General features: G+C 38.3%; 2 protein-coding genes and 1 pseudogene across 2 annotated transcripts; 1 reads left to right on the top strand and 2 right to left on the bottom strand.

Moving 5' to 3' along the window:
* Positions 1 to 3,550: 3,550 nt before the first annotated feature.
* LOC147533234 (uncharacterized) lies at positions 3,551 to 13,267 on the bottom strand. The gene is made up of 12 exons (XM_086646499.1): positions 10,611 to 13,267; positions 7,683 to 10,244; positions 7,452 to 7,559; positions 7,277 to 7,377; positions 7,077 to 7,167; positions 6,844 to 6,954; positions 6,682 to 6,747; positions 5,694 to 5,753; positions 5,025 to 5,582; positions 4,704 to 4,823; positions 4,498 to 4,617; positions 3,551 to 3,982 (listed from the first exon to the last, which is right to left on the bottom strand). The coding sequence occupies exons 2-12, from the start codon at positions 10,197 to 10,199 to the stop codon at positions 3,917 to 3,919; spliced, it is 3,918 nt and encodes a 1,305-aa protein (XP_086502625.1). The 5' UTR covers positions 10,200 to 10,244; positions 10,611 to 13,267; the 3' UTR covers positions 3,551 to 3,916.
* On the top strand, positions 12,678 to 13,361 carry LOC147533233 (small ribosomal subunit protein uS9). Its single transcript, XM_086646506.1, has one exon. It carries the CDS (start codon positions 12,754 to 12,756, stop codon positions 13,183 to 13,185), a length of 432 nt encoding a protein of 143 aa, XP_086502632.1. The 5' UTR covers positions 12,678 to 12,753; the 3' UTR covers positions 13,186 to 13,361.
* A 3,127-nt stretch (positions 13,362 to 16,488) lies between these two features.
* On the bottom strand, positions 16,489 to 17,247 carry LOC147533232 (ethylene-responsive transcription factor ERF035 pseudogene; annotated as a pseudogene).
* Positions 17,248 to 18,671: the final 1,424 nt, after the last annotated feature.

The raw sequence follows: 18,671 nt of genomic DNA, 5'->3' as shown, positions 1-18,671 counted from the left end.
AACAACTCAATATAATCTCAGTTATTATTTTTAATATATTTTTATTGCTTCAATATATGTATAAGACCAAATTTTTTCATAATTTTGTGTAACTCAAATATAAATATTTCCGTTCCCTACGGGCACGGGCTATACCCTAGTCTATATAACAAATTAGCTAGATTTTGGTGTCATGTCATAACTTTGGTTTATAAATCTCAGTCGTCCAATTTTTTTTTGTAAATCACGATCCTTCTTTTGAACGAGAGTTTTAAAATATAAAAGTGTAAAAGTCAAAATAACTACCCACTCCTTAAAAACTCTCTAACTATTTTTCTCTCTTTCCCTCCTTCAAACAATTCAATATAATCTCGGTTATTATTTTAAGGGTTATTTCCCAAATGGCCCCCAACTTTGTGACCAGCTTCCTGCCTAGCCCCCTACTTAGCAAATATTCCCATATGACCCCGTTTTTTCGTTATCTTTAACTGTCCGTTACTCTCACTCCTCCACCTCATTTCTTCTCTCTGCCAAGTCACTCAAAATGCCACATCATCGTCTTCTCCGGCAGGGGTCGTCGCCGGCCGGCCAACTTTAAACATTAAAAAAATAAAAATAAAAAAATTTCCCTCTCTCTTTCTCTAAAAAAAAAATCGCCTTTCTCTCTCTAGATCTGATTCGAATCAATCGAACAGACCTCCATTGAAGGTCTGTTCGAATCAGACCTAGATCTGGTTCATGGTGAATCAGACCTAGATCTGGTTCATGGTGAACCAGATCTAGAGAAACAGACCTTCATTTGAAGGTATGTTCAGTCTGTTCAGACCTTCATTGAATGTCTGTTCGAATCAGACCTAGTGAACCAGATCTAGAGAGAGAAAGTTAGAGAGAGAGAGGGAAGTTTTTTTTTTTATGTTTGAAGGTGCCGGCCGGAAATTTTGCCCGTCGGCGACCCCTGCCGGAGAAGACGATGATGTGGCATTTTGAGTGACTTGGCAGAGAGAGGAAATGAGGTGGAGGAGTGAGAGTAACGGACAGTTAAAGATAACAGAAAAAGGGGGTCATATGGGAATATTTGCTAAAGTAGGGGGCTAAGCCGGAAGCTGGTCACAAAGTTAGGGGCCATTTAGGAAATAACCCTTATTTTAAATATATTTTTATTACCTCAATATTTGTATAAAAACCAAAATATTTGATAATTTTGTATAACATAAATATAGAAATTTGCGTACCCTACGGGCGCGGGCTATACCCTAGTTTAACTACAAGAGAGAGGTTGAGTCAACCTTAGTTTGAAAACAATAATTGGGATGAGGGAAGTTTTATAGGGCCCTCCCATTTTTGTTAAAATACTTTCTCATGAATTCATTGACTTAGTAAATAGTTATTGATCTTGTTTGTTCAAAGGACTCTCCTGCAATGAATTTAAAAAACCCACACTTTAAGGGTGTGTATCACCCACATTAGCAAAAATATTGTACAAAAGCAGAGAATTGGGAAGTCAGTATGAGTTTCCTAGGTGTCTTAAGTCTTGCTTTGACTTTAAAGTAAGTGAGGTCATGTCTGACTAAAACTCCCCTCTAGATCTTAAACGTGTGAGGTCTACGAGAGTGGGCCCAACACCATAAAGTGCCATATTGTCTCAAGGCAAGAAAAAGTGGAAGAGAACCTAAATTTCCCAACTAAACCCTTGCGAGAAATCGAGTCTAGAGAAAGAAAGAAAAACAAACTAAGGTGTCGTTTGGCAACCAGAAGTAGAAGTACTTTTGCTTGTAGTAGATTTCTTTTGCTTTAAAAAAGTAAAAAAAATTTAAAAGTATATTTGGCAAAAATGTTACTTATAAGTAAAAAAGTCAAAAAGTTAGTTTGGTAACTAAATTTACTTTTGATAATTTTATTTTTCTTTCTCATAGAGATACTTGATTTTAATTTGGATTTATTCAAGATTTTCACGATTAGTCTTGTATACGAAGTAGTGGTGATATTGGTAGTAGTGATGGTGCTAGAAGGTATGGTTATGGGTTGTGGTGGTGGTTGAGGTTTGATGGTGGTGGTGGTAGAGAGGTTTGATGGTGGTGGTGGTAAAGAGGTTCGATGGTGGTGGTGGTAGAGAGGTATAATGGTGGCATCGGTGGTGGTGGAGGTATGATGGTGGCGATGGTGGTGGAAGTACGATGGTGGTGGTGATGGTGGAAGTACGGTGGTGGTGATGATGGAAATACGGTGGTGGTTGGGATACGGTGGTGGTTGGGATACGGTGGTGGCGGTGGATAAGGTATGTGAGTGATAGTGACGGAGTTGTGGTGGTGGTGGAGGTATGATAGTGGCGATGGTGGTGGAAGTATGGTGGTGGTGGAAGTACGGTGGTGGTAACGGTGGAAATACGTTGGTGGTGGTGGATAAGGTATGTGAATGATAGTGACAGAGCTATGGTGGTGGTGGTATGGTGATGGTGGTAAAGGTGGTGGATAAGATATGTAGGTGGTACTGATGGAGGTACCGTGGTGGTGGTGAAGGTACGGTGGCGGTGACGGTGGCGGTGAAAGTACGGTGGTGGTGGTGGTGAAGGTACCGTGGTGGTGGTGAAGGTATAATGATAGTGGTGGTGGTGGTGGAGCTACGAGGTGGTTGTTGTCGAGGTGTGGTGGTGTATAGTGGTGGTACGAAGGTGGTGGTTAAGGTGTGGTGGTGCTAGTTGAGGTAGGGTGGCGGTGAGGGTAGAATGGTATGGTAGAAGTTTACTTGTGGTAGTGGAGCTGAGATAGACAAAAAAATTTCGTCAAGTAAAATTCATGCATGTCTCAAGGAAAAGTTACTTTACTTTGAAGTCAAAAGCTAAAAAATTTAACTTCTAGAAAAAGTCAAATTTTAACTTAAATGAAGTCGATAATTTTCGCGTACCAAACTAACTTTTTGACTTTTCTACTTAAATAAGCAAAAAAATAACTTATTTTAGTGTTGCCAAACGACACCTAAGCCGGGACGTCCGAGTGGGTTTTCCAAATTTGTCTAAAAACAAGTTAATATTGTTTGAAATTTGTATCCAAATTTGTCTAAAAATCAAGGAAATTTGTATCCAAATTTGTCTAAAAATCAAGTTAATATTGTTTGAAATGTGTATGGAGTGTTTCTTTCAAAATCGAGGTGAGCCTATATTGTTCCATACTTTGTAAGAGAAACCAGATCTGCCCCTCCATTTCTTCAAGACATGGAACCACTCCAACTTCCCTTAGCAGATTACGCAGGGGAGCCATTCCATCACTTCCTCAGTCAGACCGCTCATTGCTCGTCTTTCTACCCCTTGTTCTTCAAATGTCGATACGGTAAAATTACCCTATTGTCAGAAGTTTCAATGGAGATTGTGTTGATGAGGAAGACTAACCCTAATAGACTTTTTGGAAGCAAGAATACAAGTGGGTGACTTAAACCCTGGGGAACCATAGACCTGTGTGATCAAAGAGTATTGATCAGCCTCAAATCCGTAAACTAAACCCCCTGGGAGCTAATATCGCCCAGTTGGAATTACCTTTTCATCAGAAAATAAGAACTGTGTCAAAATGTGTGAAGTCTATAAAGAAAACAAATTCAATTCAGATATACTGAGTCATGAATATTATAAGAACTCCCAAAATCTCAAAAAGAAAACAGAGTGATTTAAAGTAGTAAGGAATCGCAGAAAAGACAATGAAACGACACAAATTTTGTTCTCTTTGCATATTATTGTTATCAGCAAGTAAATTGTCCTTTTTTCTCTTTTTCTCTTTTCCCACCTGATAATACTCTAACTACGATTACGACTCATTTCCACTTACATTAAGACCCCTTCTTGGGAGCAAAAGAACCATCTTCTTTCTCGCTAGACTTGAAAATTGATTGGGAGGTCCGACAAACTCCCTGCTTGCATTAGGGTACAGGAGCAGAAATCACAGATTCGGAATTACTGGATCTTGAAGATAGTCTTCAGTTTCACAACCAACCTCCATTCTTCTATAGACAAATCATCCTGTGGACAGTAGGTGGTAAAGGAAATACGGTTAGACACGAAATTGTCGAACCACATTGGTCCAAAACAAGAAGGATTCTAAGAGACCAGAGGTTGTGTTTGTTTTTCCTGTTCGAGTCTGACTTGTCTAAGTCTGCCTCTTCCAGTCAGGAGTATGATAGCAATTTCAGGATATCTCAGATAATGATATCTAATTCAGAATTATTTTATGTCGGACTCAGACAGAACCAAAATCAGCTTGACTCATCCATTCACACCAGTCAAACAAAAACGAACATTCTGAAATCAGCCGGTGTAAAACAAAAACCCAGAAACACCTAATTTATCTACACAATTTTGTAGTAAACAAGAAGAGACTAAATCGTCGATCCATCTCATGGAAAACAGGAACATCTCATGGAAAACAGGAAGGAAGACACTAAATTGTCGATCCATCCATCTACAGAGACTAAATAGTAGATCAATCTTTGCAGAAAACAAGAAAGAAGACTGAAGTATGGTTTTGCATTAATTACCCGATAGTTAGTTTTCAATATATCAATTGACTTCCTGCTAATGTGGCTCACAAGCTCATCATCCATCTCAAAATGCCTGCCAAACATCTTCTGTTGCTCCTCGCCATTGGTGCCCACAATCTGCACAGGAAAGAAAAAAGTTTGCAACTCAAAACAGAAAATAATAAACTCTTGAGACTTTTTATTGTGTATGGTTCAAAAGTTACCTTTATGGCCACCTTCTGCCCTTTCTTGGCTGTGTCAACTTGTTTGTGATTAATTTCGATTGATGCAATCCGGCCAATATCAATAAATTCCTTTGAAGGAATACAAATTGGAGTCCCAACCTGAGATCAGACCAAATCAACATAAAATAAAATGTCGCGGAATCAACATATGAGAGATTGTTATATAACTTGAATTCTGAAGACTCATAAAGTTCAGTGACTTCAGTACTGCTGTTTCAATTAGCTAGTACTAAGAAGAACGATAATTGGTCAAAGCAATGACTAGGTCGAGGTAACCGAGAAAAGTAAGTAAAATTATACCTTAGCGATTCCTTCAACCACGTCAACACCCAAAACAATTGGGTCTTTCTTGTTGAAAACACAATTAGGCATGATCTTAAGAACACATGGAAAGACGGCTTCTTCTGCTGCTTCCTTCTTCTTTTCTTCCTTGAGATTATCAATATAAGCCTTGAACTGATCAAACAAGTGATATATAATATCAGCAATAAATATTTTTACACCAGACTCCTCAGCAAGGTCACGGGCCTCAGGTGTCACTTTCACATCAAATGCCAAGATGGTGGCGTATTCCTTCTTCCTCTCAAGCATGACACTGGCCCTCATGACATCTTTTTTGTGTACTGGCCCTATGCTTATGCCACTGACGGGTATGTTCACATCTGGGGATTTCAAGAACTCCAATAAGGCCTCCAATGACCCGAGTGTCGATGCTTGCACACAAACACCTTCCCCACTCTTGTCAGTTCTGCTCATTACACTTTTCATATCTTGCATTGTTGTTTCCTTAATGTCTTCCACATCATCGTCAGGACCCACTACATAAAGCCCAGTTCCGGCAATAGCATGTTCAAGGCCCTGAAAAACAATTACATCTTTAGAACATACCCATAAAAGATGTAAAAGCACATGTGCATATGTAATCATCGGGATATCAATTCTAAAATAATGTGCAAAACTATTATATACCTGGGCAGTGATCTTGATACCCTGTGCTGCCTTGATTTCTTTATGATGCAAATAAGAACCCTGGAGAAAGCAAAATATGAAACTCGTCATGCAGCGTTGAGATTTCTGAACAAATTAAAGCTTCTTCTTGCACAAGAATATCTGAACACTCATCAGTTATAATTATTTGGAAGTTAACTCAAGCAGAAAATGAAATATTGGTGTGAATCATTGCATTTTCGCATATAAAGTGCCTGTAGGAACAATAACCATGTCAATTGAGTTAATGGTAATTGGCGAGAAAGAGGACAATGACATATTCTACTTTCAATTACATATCGGGGATGAAGATTAGCAATGAAATAAGCTGAGCATGTAGATGGAATATAATGGATGATGGAGGAAGAACGAGAAGGAAAAGAAGTAAGACATGTAACATTCTTTCAGACCTAAACTTATTTTCTATGGCTATTCTATCTACATTTTCTTTCTTAAGACCACAAAACCACAAATCGCAACTCAATTCTTCCAAAAGTCAAACATAACATAACAGAGAAAAATTACATCACGGGAAAATGAAGCCCTCTGAAACCAATGAAACATTTATAGTTTCTTAATATATCTATAAATAAGAGTGGGGAGATCTAAGTACTACCTACCAACAGCAAGACTTGATTTATAATTAGAAAATCTAAAGATGCGACGAAAATGTAGTCTGTAATCTAATACCTAAAATAAAGTAATTATATATGTAATTTCAAACATCTCCTCTCCAAATTTTCAGGGTTTCACTAGCATGTCATCTCTTTAGTTTTCAAGCTTGCGAAGTCTAGTACCAGCGCAAATTACATATTGCGGAAACATAGTCAACAGAAGTAAGGTGTGGCTTATACTGGATGCATAACTGAGCTCAACACTCTTCACCGCAAGTTCGGTACAATTTTTGTATTTCTCACATGGATAAAACACACCATGGTACACTTAGATAATAAAAGATATAACAAGTCACCTTTATTCGAAGTTCCTTCATTGGATGTGGAGTGAGTAACGCACGGATTGTAGTAACAATAGGCCCCTACAGCAAGCACAGGTGAATGTAAGAAGCTTACAGAAGAAAAAAGTGTCAAAAACCTCCTAATTCTTCAGTACTGTTACATATAAGAAGGTATACCTGCATTCCACAAACCACTATTTGATCTCCCTCATGAAGCACACCATTAACTAATACAACATCAATGGTAGTTCCTAGGCCTTCAATGACCTTAACTTCCAACACTGTGCACTGTAACACAGTACCAAAATAAAAAGAATAAATTATGTCAAATATGTTAAACCACTAGTTTTGATGGACATCATACTATGATTAATACTTCTTTGATGCATATAAATGACAATAATGTAAACCTGGATGTCATTGGTAAACATGAGCTTTTTCTTCATAGTTTTCTGAGTCCACTGGACCAACAATAAGAGCAAATCCGGGATGCCTTCTCCACTGTTAATTTGCACATGCAGACACAAAAACAGCTCAGAAAAGTATTCACAGATTGTGTTAATGCTATCTATAGTTGTATATCCAAGATAAGCTGAGGTTGATAAAGCACCTGATTGCACTTGTTGGAACAATACTGAAAGTTTCCCCCATTTCTTTGTTCTTGTAGTACAGCTCAGTATTCAGACCTTGCTCCTTGAACTGGGTAACAATCTGATAACGGAAGTGCCAATTATTATCATTATAACTCATGTCAGAGGAAGCAAAAGGTTCAGTTGTATAATTACCTGAGTCACCCTCATCTTGAACTCATTTAGCACATCATTTGACTGTTGTTTAATAGTTTTTATAAAAGGCGCATTTGGGCAGGTCTTCCACCCATATAATCTGTCTACCTTTTAAATTAACAAATGACATAGACAAGAAAACAATTGTTAAGACTATTCACTCTAAACTAATAACTTAAAAGAACTTGATAGAACCTAAAATCGACCTATCAAAGAAAATGAGCAACTCACCTTATTCAATGCAATTATGAACTCCGTATTCCGCATTTTCAAGAGATTCAACGATTCAATAGTCTGTGGTTCCAGTCCATGCATTATGTCCACGACTAAAATAGCAATATCACATAAACCTGAGCCACGTGAACGTAAATTTGTGAATGACTCGTGCCCAGGTGTATCAATAACCAGAAGACCAGGGACCATCAAAGTGGCATCTGCCTTTAGCTCTTTGGTTCTCTCTCTTATGTTCTCCGCAGGGAAGTAGGTTGCCCCAATCTGCTGTGTAATTCCTCCAGCCTCACCTTCCTGAACATTAGTGCCTCGGATGCAGTCTAGAAGCTTCGTCTTACCAGTATCGACATGTCCCATAATGCAGCATATTGGAGAACGCAAGTCTCCACTCTTTGACAATGGTGCCACGGAAGGCCCTTTAGGTGTAGAATCCTTTTTCTTATTATTTTGCGGATCATCAACTGGTGAACCATTTGTATTGGAATGTTCATTACTTTGGGTTTCCGTAGATTTAGAACTAGTTTTTCTGGAAGCAGTAGCAGGCTTCGGGGGAAGTGACTCTGCATTCTTAGAAACTGTTTGTGTGACATTCTTGATGTCTTTCTTCGCCACAACCAAGGGTTCAGGTTCAACCTCAGCTTCTTCGTCGGCAAAAGCACTTTTAACAGGCAAGTTGACAACAGCATCATCATCCCAGCTCTTTGCATCCCATTCTGCATCATCTTCTTCTTCTTCCTCTTCAACTGTTTTCTCCTCAACTTCATTACTAACAATCATTTCCTTGGGAGACTCGCTTACAGCTGACTCTACTTTAACCTGCTCAGCTTCCACTGAATCCCCTTCAGCAATGATATCCAACTGGTTTTCGTCTGTCTCAGTAGGTGCACCATTTGTTTGAGAAATAGCTTGTTTAGATTTCTTGGTTTGGTACTTCGGTCGCTTAGTTATCGAAGTCCCACTGTCAGCAGAGGGAAGCGCAGCACCACTCGCAAGAATCTGATTTCTCATTATCTCCCGTCTACGAGCTTCTTCCTTTTGCTTAGGTGTTAGAAACTTCCCTTCCTGCTTTTTCTTTTGAAGCTTCTCCTTTTCTTTCTCCTTTTTCCTCCGCCTAGCTTCCTCCGCTTGCCTTTCTTGCTCCTCTTGCCTTTGACGCTCCTCTTCTTCCCTTCTAATTTTTTCCTCTTCTTCCTGCTTCTGCCTCTCTTCAGCTTCTCTCCGCCTCGCCATTGCCTCCTGCATTTCTCTGACATGCTTGGGGATTTTCTTATCAGGAACTTTACTTTTAGTTTCCACTGGTTTATCTTCCGCCACTTCTACTTTCGTTACTACTGAAGTAGCTGCTGCTGCCTTCTTCTCTTTCTCCTTTTCCTTCTTCTTTTTCTTTTTCTTTGCAGCAGCAGATTCCCCAGTTTCTGCTTCAGCTTCCTTCTTCTCTGCCACTGCATCACCTGTGCTTATTGATTCAGGCTGAACAGGATTCTTGTCTTCTTCGGGAAGAGCACTAGGTTGTGCTACAGAGGGAGCTTCACCGAGTTCTGCAAGGAGTTTGTCTAGGTCATCTTCCTCTTGAGCAGTTCTTCCACTCTTCTTTTTTTTCTTTTTGTTCTTTGAGGTCTCCGCCACACCCTCACTTCCCAGTTTATTAGCTTTGGTATCAACACTAACGTTCTTCCCAGCTTCATTAGTGCTGTTGACAACAGACGGTTGTTCATCAGCGTTTTCATCTGCAGTGCTAGTAATTGAGCTGGACTCAGTCAACAGACCATTCTTCTTCTTCAACGACTTCTTCTTACCAGAAAAAGAAATTGTGGGTTCTTCATCTTCCTCCTTGACTTCATCAATGGCATCATCATCTTCATCAAGTAGTGCGGCTGCAAATAAGTTGCTACTCTTCTTCCCTGATTTTGAGGACTTCTTCTTACCGGTAAAAGTTATAAGAGGTGCATCTTCCTCATCCGATTTACTCCCGTCATTGGTGTCAATATCTTCATCCAGAGCATCAAAACTAGATGCTGCAAACAAGTTATTACCCTTCTTGGAAGATTTTGAAGATTTTTTTTTACCAGTGAAAGCAATTACAGGAGGATCTTCACTATCATCCTCTTCTACTGTATCATTCACTTCTGCATTGTCACCACCTTCCGAGGGCTCTTCCCCAGTATCCTCGTTGAGGAGATCAAAAGCGGAAGAGCTAACTAGACTGGTACCACCCTTCTTGGTTTTCGGCTTCTTTTTACCAGAGAAAACAATGGCGGGAGCATCATCCTCATCGTCTTCTTCGTCTTCATCTTTAGGTTTATCTACCTTATTACCCTTCTTGCCCTTCTTCATTCCAGCAATGGGTGCAATTTCTTCTTCTTCGACAGCTTGTTTTATGGAATCCTCAGATAACTCTGTCCCAATGGAATATTCATCATCTTCAATGACATGTGATTTTTTCTTAGATTTGGAAGTCCCAGCCTTTGGAGCAGGCGGGTTGTCTTCGTCACGAGAGTTAGGCTTCTTTCGACCCATTGAATAAACCAAATCAGAAAAAGCTTAACCTTTCACCACTCAATCCTACACATAAAAAGTTCCAGAGAATCAGAAACTAATAGATAGAGTTCCAATTCACAATGGAAACCCCAAAAACTCCAGAGATTTTCCATTAAACTTGAAAACACGAGGAAAAAATCCACCGGGAACGAATTTGAAGATTCTACAGTGGTCTTAGAGAGTAATCTATATCAGAGAGTTATATATACAATAGAAACTGTAAACAAAACAATCTGTAATCCTTTTCTGCATTAAATTTTAACAAAACCAGAAGTATTATTAGGGTTTGAAAGCATCAAACCTCGTGAAAGAACAAATCAGTGATGAACATGCAAATCAATACAAGATATAGAAAGAGAAGTTACACAAAGAGACGAGTTAGATCTTAACCTGGTTTGAAGTTGAAAGTATCTCTCTGCCGATTGTACTCAGTCGAACTTGACAGTAGTTGATGAAGGCAAAAGGAATCAGCTAGGGTTCCAGATTTTCTCGCTCTATAAAAGGGTTGGGCGGAGACGATGCAAGATTTTGTTTTTTTATTTCTTCGATTATTGTTCTTCTTTTTCCTATACGGAGTGTATATATAATAACACAAAAAAACCCAAATTTATTTACTACTATTAAAATAAAAAATAAAGACCTGTTTGGTTAGTAGTGAGCTAATTAGAAAATTGATTTTCGATAGGAAAAACCAACACCAACATAAGAGGTTTTTTGTCCGCCACCCTTTGGTGCAATGGTTGGACACCCCTCTTAAGTCCATGAGGTCGTGAGATCGAATCTCAGTGGAAGCAGTTGTCATCAAGATTTATCCCGCGTAATTTAGGTAATAAATATAGTAAATAATGTAATAAATTTGTCGGGTTTTAGGCCTCTTTCATGTTGTCGGATTTTAAGCCTCTTTCATTAATTAAATTAGGCGGTTCGTGCTCATCACATCTTAATGATGTATCAATGTTTTGTAACGACTAACGTAGATCGTAGTCGATTTGTCAAAAAAAAAAGGTTTTTTCAACTCCCACTCGATAAATCATTTTCCATCATAAGTTTTACTTCACCGTCTCAGACGTTCTCAAAACCCTAGACTTAGGTGTTGTTTGTTTTTTGAGTTTTTCAGATGTTTGTTTTATAATTTAAGAAAATCTGAAAACCAATCTGAATTTGGTCAAGGTAATTTGGCTGAAAAACAACCCCCAAATTTCAGACTTCAAACAAGTCTGGAATAAGGGTTCAAATGCTGAAAAGTGTCAAATGACGCTTATACCACCTAAATTTAGAAAAATCTCTAATTAGAATATTTCACCCATCAGCACAACGCAAGAGCACCACCACCGTCCACCACCACAACCACCACCATAGACCAAACCATCGTCTCACAACACCACCACCACTTCAGGCCACAAAACAAATCACCATCACCACCACAGCCCAAACCACCCTACCACCAAAGACTACAACACCACAATCACAAAACTTCACCACCATCACAATCTCATATCAAACCACTACCACACTAAAAATCAGACAACCACCATTCTCTGCGAATATAACCACGGACACCGCGACTATAAACCCTCGCCGGATCTGTCGAGGGTCATCTACTTACCTTGTTTGAAACCCTCACCGGATCTTGTGAGGGTTCAGCTTTGATGCTTCCGTCTAGAGAGATTTTAGAAAAAGATTCAGAGAGAGATATTCAGAACGAGAGTGAGAGATTTTGTAGAAGATGAGTTCTGATCATTGTTCATTTAGAGAGAGGCGTTCAGAGAGAGAGAGAGAGTAGTTGAGAGAGAAAGAGAGAGAGGGGAGAGACATTCTGAGAGAGGTTAGAGATAGAAAGGGAGGCAGATGGTTTCTACTTTTCGTTGGAGGGTCGGAGAGAGAAAAGAAACTCTAATGTAGGTTTTAGGGTTTTTTTGTTAGAGAATAATGAGAAAGAGTCATTTTGTCCAAAATGCCCATTAGGGGTATAATTGTTAAAAATTTAAGTCAGACGTAATAATTCAGATACAAAAACACAAACATTTAATTTGTTGTATAATTCAGCCGAATTCAGTTCAGCCAATTCAGATCCAGACACAAATAAAAAAACAAACAACACCTTAAGTATTTTAAATGCTCAATAGAAGCATGTTAGAAAATTTCAAACCTTGAATTGAAGTAGTATTTGAAATGAAGAAGATGAGAAATATATTCTTCCATAATCCTACCAAACACTTGCATTTGAATTCCGTGGGAAGAAATTGATGTTTTCCCGCAAGAAAAGTAGTTCTTACGTCCAACTATCCAAGTATTCTTACACGAACCAAACTGACCCTAAATAGAAGCTATGAAATCAAAGTGATATTTTGGGCTATTTGGGCCTTATTATCTAAAGCCCAACTTCTTTGCTTCGACCTAAAACCCTAGAAGTGAAGAACTGTTTAAAGCTCCATTTTTACCACATTAGTTCGTTTCTCACTCCAGAATTAGGGTTTTCAAAGAGAGAGAGAGAGAGAGAGAGAGAGAGAGAGAGAGAAGAAGAAACGAAATCATGGCGGCCGTCGAATCGGTTCAATGTTTCGGACGCAAAAAAACAGCAGTAGCTGTAACTCACTGCAAGCGTGGTAGAGGTTTGATTAAGATCAATGGATGTCCAATCGAGCTCATTGAACCAGAGATCCTCCGGTTCAAAGCTTACGAACCAATTCTCCTTCTCGGTCGTCACCGATTTGCAGGTGTTGATATGAGAATTAGGGTTAAAGGTGGTGGTCATACCTCACAGATTTACGCAATCCGTCAAAGTATCGCTAAAGCTCTTGTTGCTTACTATCAGAAATACGTTGATGAACAATCGAAGAAGGAAATCAAAGATATTCTTGCCAAGTACGATAGGACTCTTCTTGTTGCTGATCCAAGACGCTGTGAGCCAAAGAAGTTTGGTGGTCGTGGAGCTCGTTCCCGTTTCCAGAAATCTTACCGTTGAAGAAGAAGAAGAAATCAAAGAGGTTTTCCTCTACTCTTATGGTTCATTACTACTATATCTTTTCGTTTTTGTTATGAAAATCTGGATTCAAATGGTTTATTTTAGTTTTATATTACTTTTTGAGACGAGATTTGAACTGACATTTATGGGTTTATGATTGAAATGCTTTAGGTTAATTGACTGAGTTTGGTTAGATTGTTTATATTCTTTTTTGTCAAAGTTTTCAAGAGCTCTTCTGTTTGAAAGTTGATTGTACTGTTCGAAGCTGGTTAGATAAATACAGCTAGGGTTTATTGCATGGTTTAGGGTTTGCAGTACCAAACCAGACTCTTGTAAATGTAGACAAGTGTCAAAGTACTCTCTTAGAGCATAGTTATTTGAATAATGAAAAACTATAGCTTGTGGTGGAATTGTAGAGAAAGTGCTTAAGTCGTAGAAGCCAATCATAAAGGGTTTTTTTTAGGCTCGTTGTGTGAGACATGACAACTTAGTACCATTTCAATGTAGCATCCTGATGGTACAACACAACATGAGGTAGTTTTTAGTAGGTTACGTTCACAATATGATCTACCACCCAATTTGAAAGTCCTTATCTATCGTAAGTTACTTGATACATTAAGGAGGAAGGCGATCGGATCGGAAACAACCGATATCAACAACTAAGGGTCCATGGTTACTGTGGTGTCTTGTGCAAGTGTGAAGTCTATCCTTCATCCACCATTTCCTCAACTGTGTATTGTTGTCGAAATTTGTGGAGTTTTTTGGGTTGACTCGTGCAAGATTTGACATTACTTATGACTGTTAAGAAGGTTCGATGATTTAGAAGACTAGGAACAATTGAAAATTTCATGGATATGATTTAGAAAGAAATTATTTCTTTGAACTTCTTTCTACTCTTGTAACCCTTTCTTGGTTTGTGAACAAAATGATCCATTCATGGTTTGGGGAAAAACATAGTTATCTAGCTACTTTAGTGCCTCATTGGGCTAAGGATGTTTACTAGTAATGTGAACAATCAATTTTGAGTTAGAAACATTGCTTGTGAAACAAATCCCCAATGCAAAAGATCTTTTTTCTTACTTCTGTATGATGAAAAGGATTTTATATTCAAAAGATTTTGTTAAGAGATATCATTTGTTCAACGAGTTATATTTTTGTATTGAAAGCATTGCATCGTTATAAAAATTGAACCTTGACCTAAGCTGCAAATTTTCCGTTCAGTGCTTTATTAGTTAAGTTAAATGTATGAGTACTCATATCTTTCGATATCAATTGTTTATTTTTACATTGAATGGTCTTGTCTTCGTATTTTGTTGTGTTCTCGGCAATGTGTAAAATAAGTAATTCAGAGACTTGAATGTATTCTTAAGCCTCTCTTCTCCTTCTATAATTGATTCTGGATCTCACATGGATTACATTGATTTGTATCAGAATTAATTGAGTACCAACCTGAAGTCTAAATAGAAATTTAACCTAGACAGCTATGGTCAACTTGTGTGGTTGATTTTGGTCGACCCTCTGTGCTAGATTATGTTTATTAATCATCTATTTTTAAAAAGCCAGGTTATATTGGCTGCACAAGGAGTTTCTGACCTAATATCTTATGGTACACTGTTATTGCTGATATCTGTGCTCTTTTTGGACAAGAAAATGTATGTGAAACATGATGGTTGACCCAATTGGTTAGTGGATGATACCAAAATATTGGTATGTCATGATACTGGGACCGTGTTGAACTGTTTCGAACACAGGTTAAAACAAATATTCCGTTAAGGTCTGTAGTAGATGGTCTGTTAGACCAGGACAAGGAGTTTCTGGCCGCGAGTTACCAGTGCATGTCTTGAACAGTGGTAACCAACTAGCAGTAGCTAACCCTAACTCTGGCATGTCTAACTCTAACTTGGCATGGTGGCAACTTATTTTGTGGAACGATTACCAAAATAGTATTACGCTGTAAACTGTCAAATATATAATTGACGAGTTAATAGCATATGTTGTAGTTGTGGAAGTACAAAATAAACGAATGCCAAATGCAACTTCGTTTTTTGCCTATTGTGTAGTAAGAAATTTTTCCAGTACAAAATTTTGTAGGAAAATTATGGTTTTGTCAAATTTTTCGGAGAAATAGAACTTTACCCTCGACATCGGCCATCACCACCATCACTTCTCTCTGTTTTCTCTATCTTCTTCCTCTTAACTACCACCCCACCATTTATTCCTCTTCCATTTCTTTCCTCCTTTTCCATCGCTCCTCTTCTTTCTTTCCCTCTCTTTGTCTTTCCTGGCAAAGAGGACTCCCAATAGGTTACCTCGGAGAAATCCTTATAATTAGATTGTGAGGGAGGAGGACACGGACATAGACAAAGGAGAAGAAAAAATAATTATGGCGAGATTAGCTGTAGGTGTTGGAAGGGAAATAGAAAAATTTGAAAAAAAATTGAGGTCGTTGGCCATTGCAATTGCAATTTGTCAGTGATCTTTACCGGCATGGAGAAGAAACGGTGGTGGAGGCTTAGTTAGAGATTGGTCTATATATTAAAATCCAATCATCGTCTATTCGTCTGCATATACATGAAGACTAGTCCACCAGGGTCAGGGTAATGTCTAACCACAAAATTTAGGGTTACTTTGAATTTAGCCTCCATTTCTATACACGACGATTTCAAATGACTTTCAATACTATATCTCTAGTAGTCAACTCTGGTAGTTCTTTTTTTTTTTTTGAGAGTAGTAGTCAATTTTAACAGTTAATGACGTTTTCTTTATCTTTGTCCTTTCTTTGGAGTGTTTCTCTACCATTATTTTTTGGCCTTACTTCTTATCGAAAAATAGTTGCCAGCACACATGGTTGGCTAGTTACGCTAGTAGGTCATCTATTTGGGATTTTTCATCTGATATTGTTTTTCTATTTCTCTTTTCTTTCGGCCACGGCAGTGGCTACAACCTCCATCTCTCTCGTACAATCTCTTTCTTTTTCTTTCTAGACATAACCGGACACATACCCGGATAGGGGTTCGACCGAAATATGTCCCCGACATAGTAGAAGTGTAAAGAAAATAAACAGATAATTCATGGCATAAGAAGTTCCACTACACACAAAATAGTCTCACATTGAAAGTTTTGGAAAACTTTTGACAATTATAAACAATATGAACATCACTCTATTAAACAACAAACAGTTTTCCCTGATTTAAAATTTCAAGGAGTCAAGTTTTTTTTAATCCAAGTGTAAAAGAGAGTAGTTTTTGAAGAGAGAGAGAGAGAGAGAGACAGCATTGAGAAAGACCAGAAAATCAAACTCTACTAGTAACTCCACAAAAATGGTTCTTCAAACCCAAGTTCCAAGTCAACTCCATCTTCAAGTAATGAAGGAAACAAATAACATTGACCCTCAATTGGATCATTCAAACCGAAAAGTAAATTCGGAGAATCAAATAATGTATGCTCATGTATCTCCATAAATTTTGAAATTGAAGAAAGTTCTCTACTATCATTTGATCTTGTTAGTGGCACCGAAAATTCAGCTATCTTTTGTGGCTCATTACCTGAAAAGATCACTTCATTTTCTTTTCGCCTCTTCGATTCGCCAAATGTTGTTATGGTTGCTGCTTTAACTGCAGCTTCTCTAATATCTTTAGGTGATTTGCTAGCCGGGCGAGGTAGCTCCCTGGCTAAGTCAGGGAAATTTAGACAGGCTGATTGGCCTTTGATGGTTAAAGCAGCAACATCATGAGCTCTGGCAGCCATTTCAGGTGTTGAAAATGACCCCAGCCAAATCCTTGATTTCTTTCTAGGTTCACGGATTTCTGATACCCATTTTCCCCAAGTACGCTTTCGTACACCATGATAAGATGTCTTATGATCATCAGTTTTATTTGTTGCTTCTAATATTACGTCGCCTTTCCGAAGAATATTTTTCTCTGCTTGTGGCTCAGATGGAGCCGAGGAAGTTGCAGGAGAAATAGTAGTGGTGGAAGTGGTGGTGGTGGTGGTACAGAATGTGGTGGTGGAAAGAGAGGGGAGAGGGGTTTGAAGGTCAGACTCTAAGAATAGTTCTTCCATGTTTCTTAGGGTTGGTATAGATGAGAAAACATGTTGAAAGAATAGAACATTAAATAGGGAAATGAAGGTTTTAATAATTGATGCACCAAAAATGGGGAATTCATACTATTGGTTTTTGTTGTGTTTTGTATGATTTTGACATCATGATTTTTGCAAATTTCCATGTGCCACCAACTTGTTGTACTTTATTAATATGGGTTAGGTTGTTTCTTTGTGTAAGTGTTGTTTTAATTAATATGACTATGTCAATCAATCATAGAAATATGTTTTTAAAATCCAACAAGATCGAATTGATGATTCAACGGTTTCTTCACATAGTTTTCTAAAGAGCGGCAAATAGGTAGTTGAAAGAAATGTGACTGATAGATGCTAAACATATTTATAGTAAGGAAGTGAGTAAGTTGGAGATTGACAGACAAATGACATTATAACACACAAAGGTGGTGTTTGTTTTTTTATTTTTTCAGATCTGAAATCTGAATCGGACCCTATTAAGAAATCAGATGTTTGTTTTATTTGTTTAACAAAATCTGAAATTTCGGCTGACTGGGATACTTGTCTGAAATGGCTGAATGACTGCCCACTTATTTCAGACTTTAAAACAAGTCTGAAATGGGAACCTAACATCTGAAAATATCCTAAAGACAAATATACCCCTGTTAAATCTTAGAAATTACTTCCCCAGAATCTTCATCTTTCACTTAACTGACCACTGCCGATCATACCACCGCGGACCATGACCACCGCCTAGGGGTGGGAATTCTACCCGAAAGCCCGATACCCGTCACGTTTACCCGCGCCCGACAATGTCCATGGACGCCCGCGCCCGAAGATGGGTACTACCCGCCCAGCCCGATGATTTTTCGTGGGCGGGCTCGGGTGAAAAGCTCTGCCCGCCACCCCGCCCATACCCGAGCCCGATATGCTCACCCGACGGGTGCCTATAGATGCCAATCACTTTGAGTGTCGATTATACTTCACTATAAAGCCCAAAGTAGATTTAAGGTTTCTCCCAAGATATATAAACTACACATTGAAGCAACCCTAATAGTTTACCACATTGAATCTGAAAAATTCGGTAGCATAGAGAGAGAAAAAGAATCTACGTTGTCTCTCTAGCCGTTTCTCTCTTATTTACTAGACCTTCTTGTGCCAACCTTCTTCTCTATTAAATAAGTTATTCGGATCATCTTCCATCTCTATGTAGTGGTCAAATTTTAAGATTATTTTGATGTGAAGGAAGAACAAAGAAGAACTAATGGAACATACAAAGACAAGAAAAAAAGTGGACGACAACCAAGTCTCATGTTTGCATATATAGATCTATATCAGTTGTTGATTACTTATGTTACGGAATCTGAGTATTTCTTTCATTCTTGATTTATAAGTTTTGTAAAGATTTGGTATCAATTTGTTTAGAGAAG

This window comes from Eschscholzia californica, unplaced genomic scaffold (genome assembly GCF_041429995.1).
Source record: "Eschscholzia californica isolate CP2 unplaced genomic scaffold, dmEscCali1.0.p SCAF_6, whole genome shotgun sequence".
NCBI lineage: Eukaryota > Viridiplantae > Streptophyta > Magnoliopsida > Ranunculales > Papaveraceae > Eschscholzia > Eschscholzia californica.
The sequence above is the reverse complement of the archived record's forward strand: the minus strand, read 5'-3'. Positions and strand labels throughout refer to the sequence as shown.

Bases quoted from the DNA above. Each gene is read 5' to 3' on its own strand.
- LOC147533233 (XM_086646506.1), top strand. From the start codon at position 12,754: ATGGCGGCCGTCGAATCGGTTCAATGTTTCGGACGCAAAAAAACAGCA.
- LOC147533234 (XM_086646499.1), bottom strand. From the start codon at position 10,199: ATGGGTCGAAAGAAGCCTAACTCTCGTGACGAAGACAACCCGCCTGCT. The intron at 7,560-7,682 runs GTGAGTTGCTCA...TTAATTTAAAAG, and splicing joins TCATAATTGCATTGAATAAG to GTAGACAGATTATATGGGTG. The intron at 4,824-5,024 runs GTATAATTTTAC...GTCTGATCTCAG, and splicing joins TGGTTGAAGGAATCGCTAAG to GTTGGGACTCCAATTTGTAT.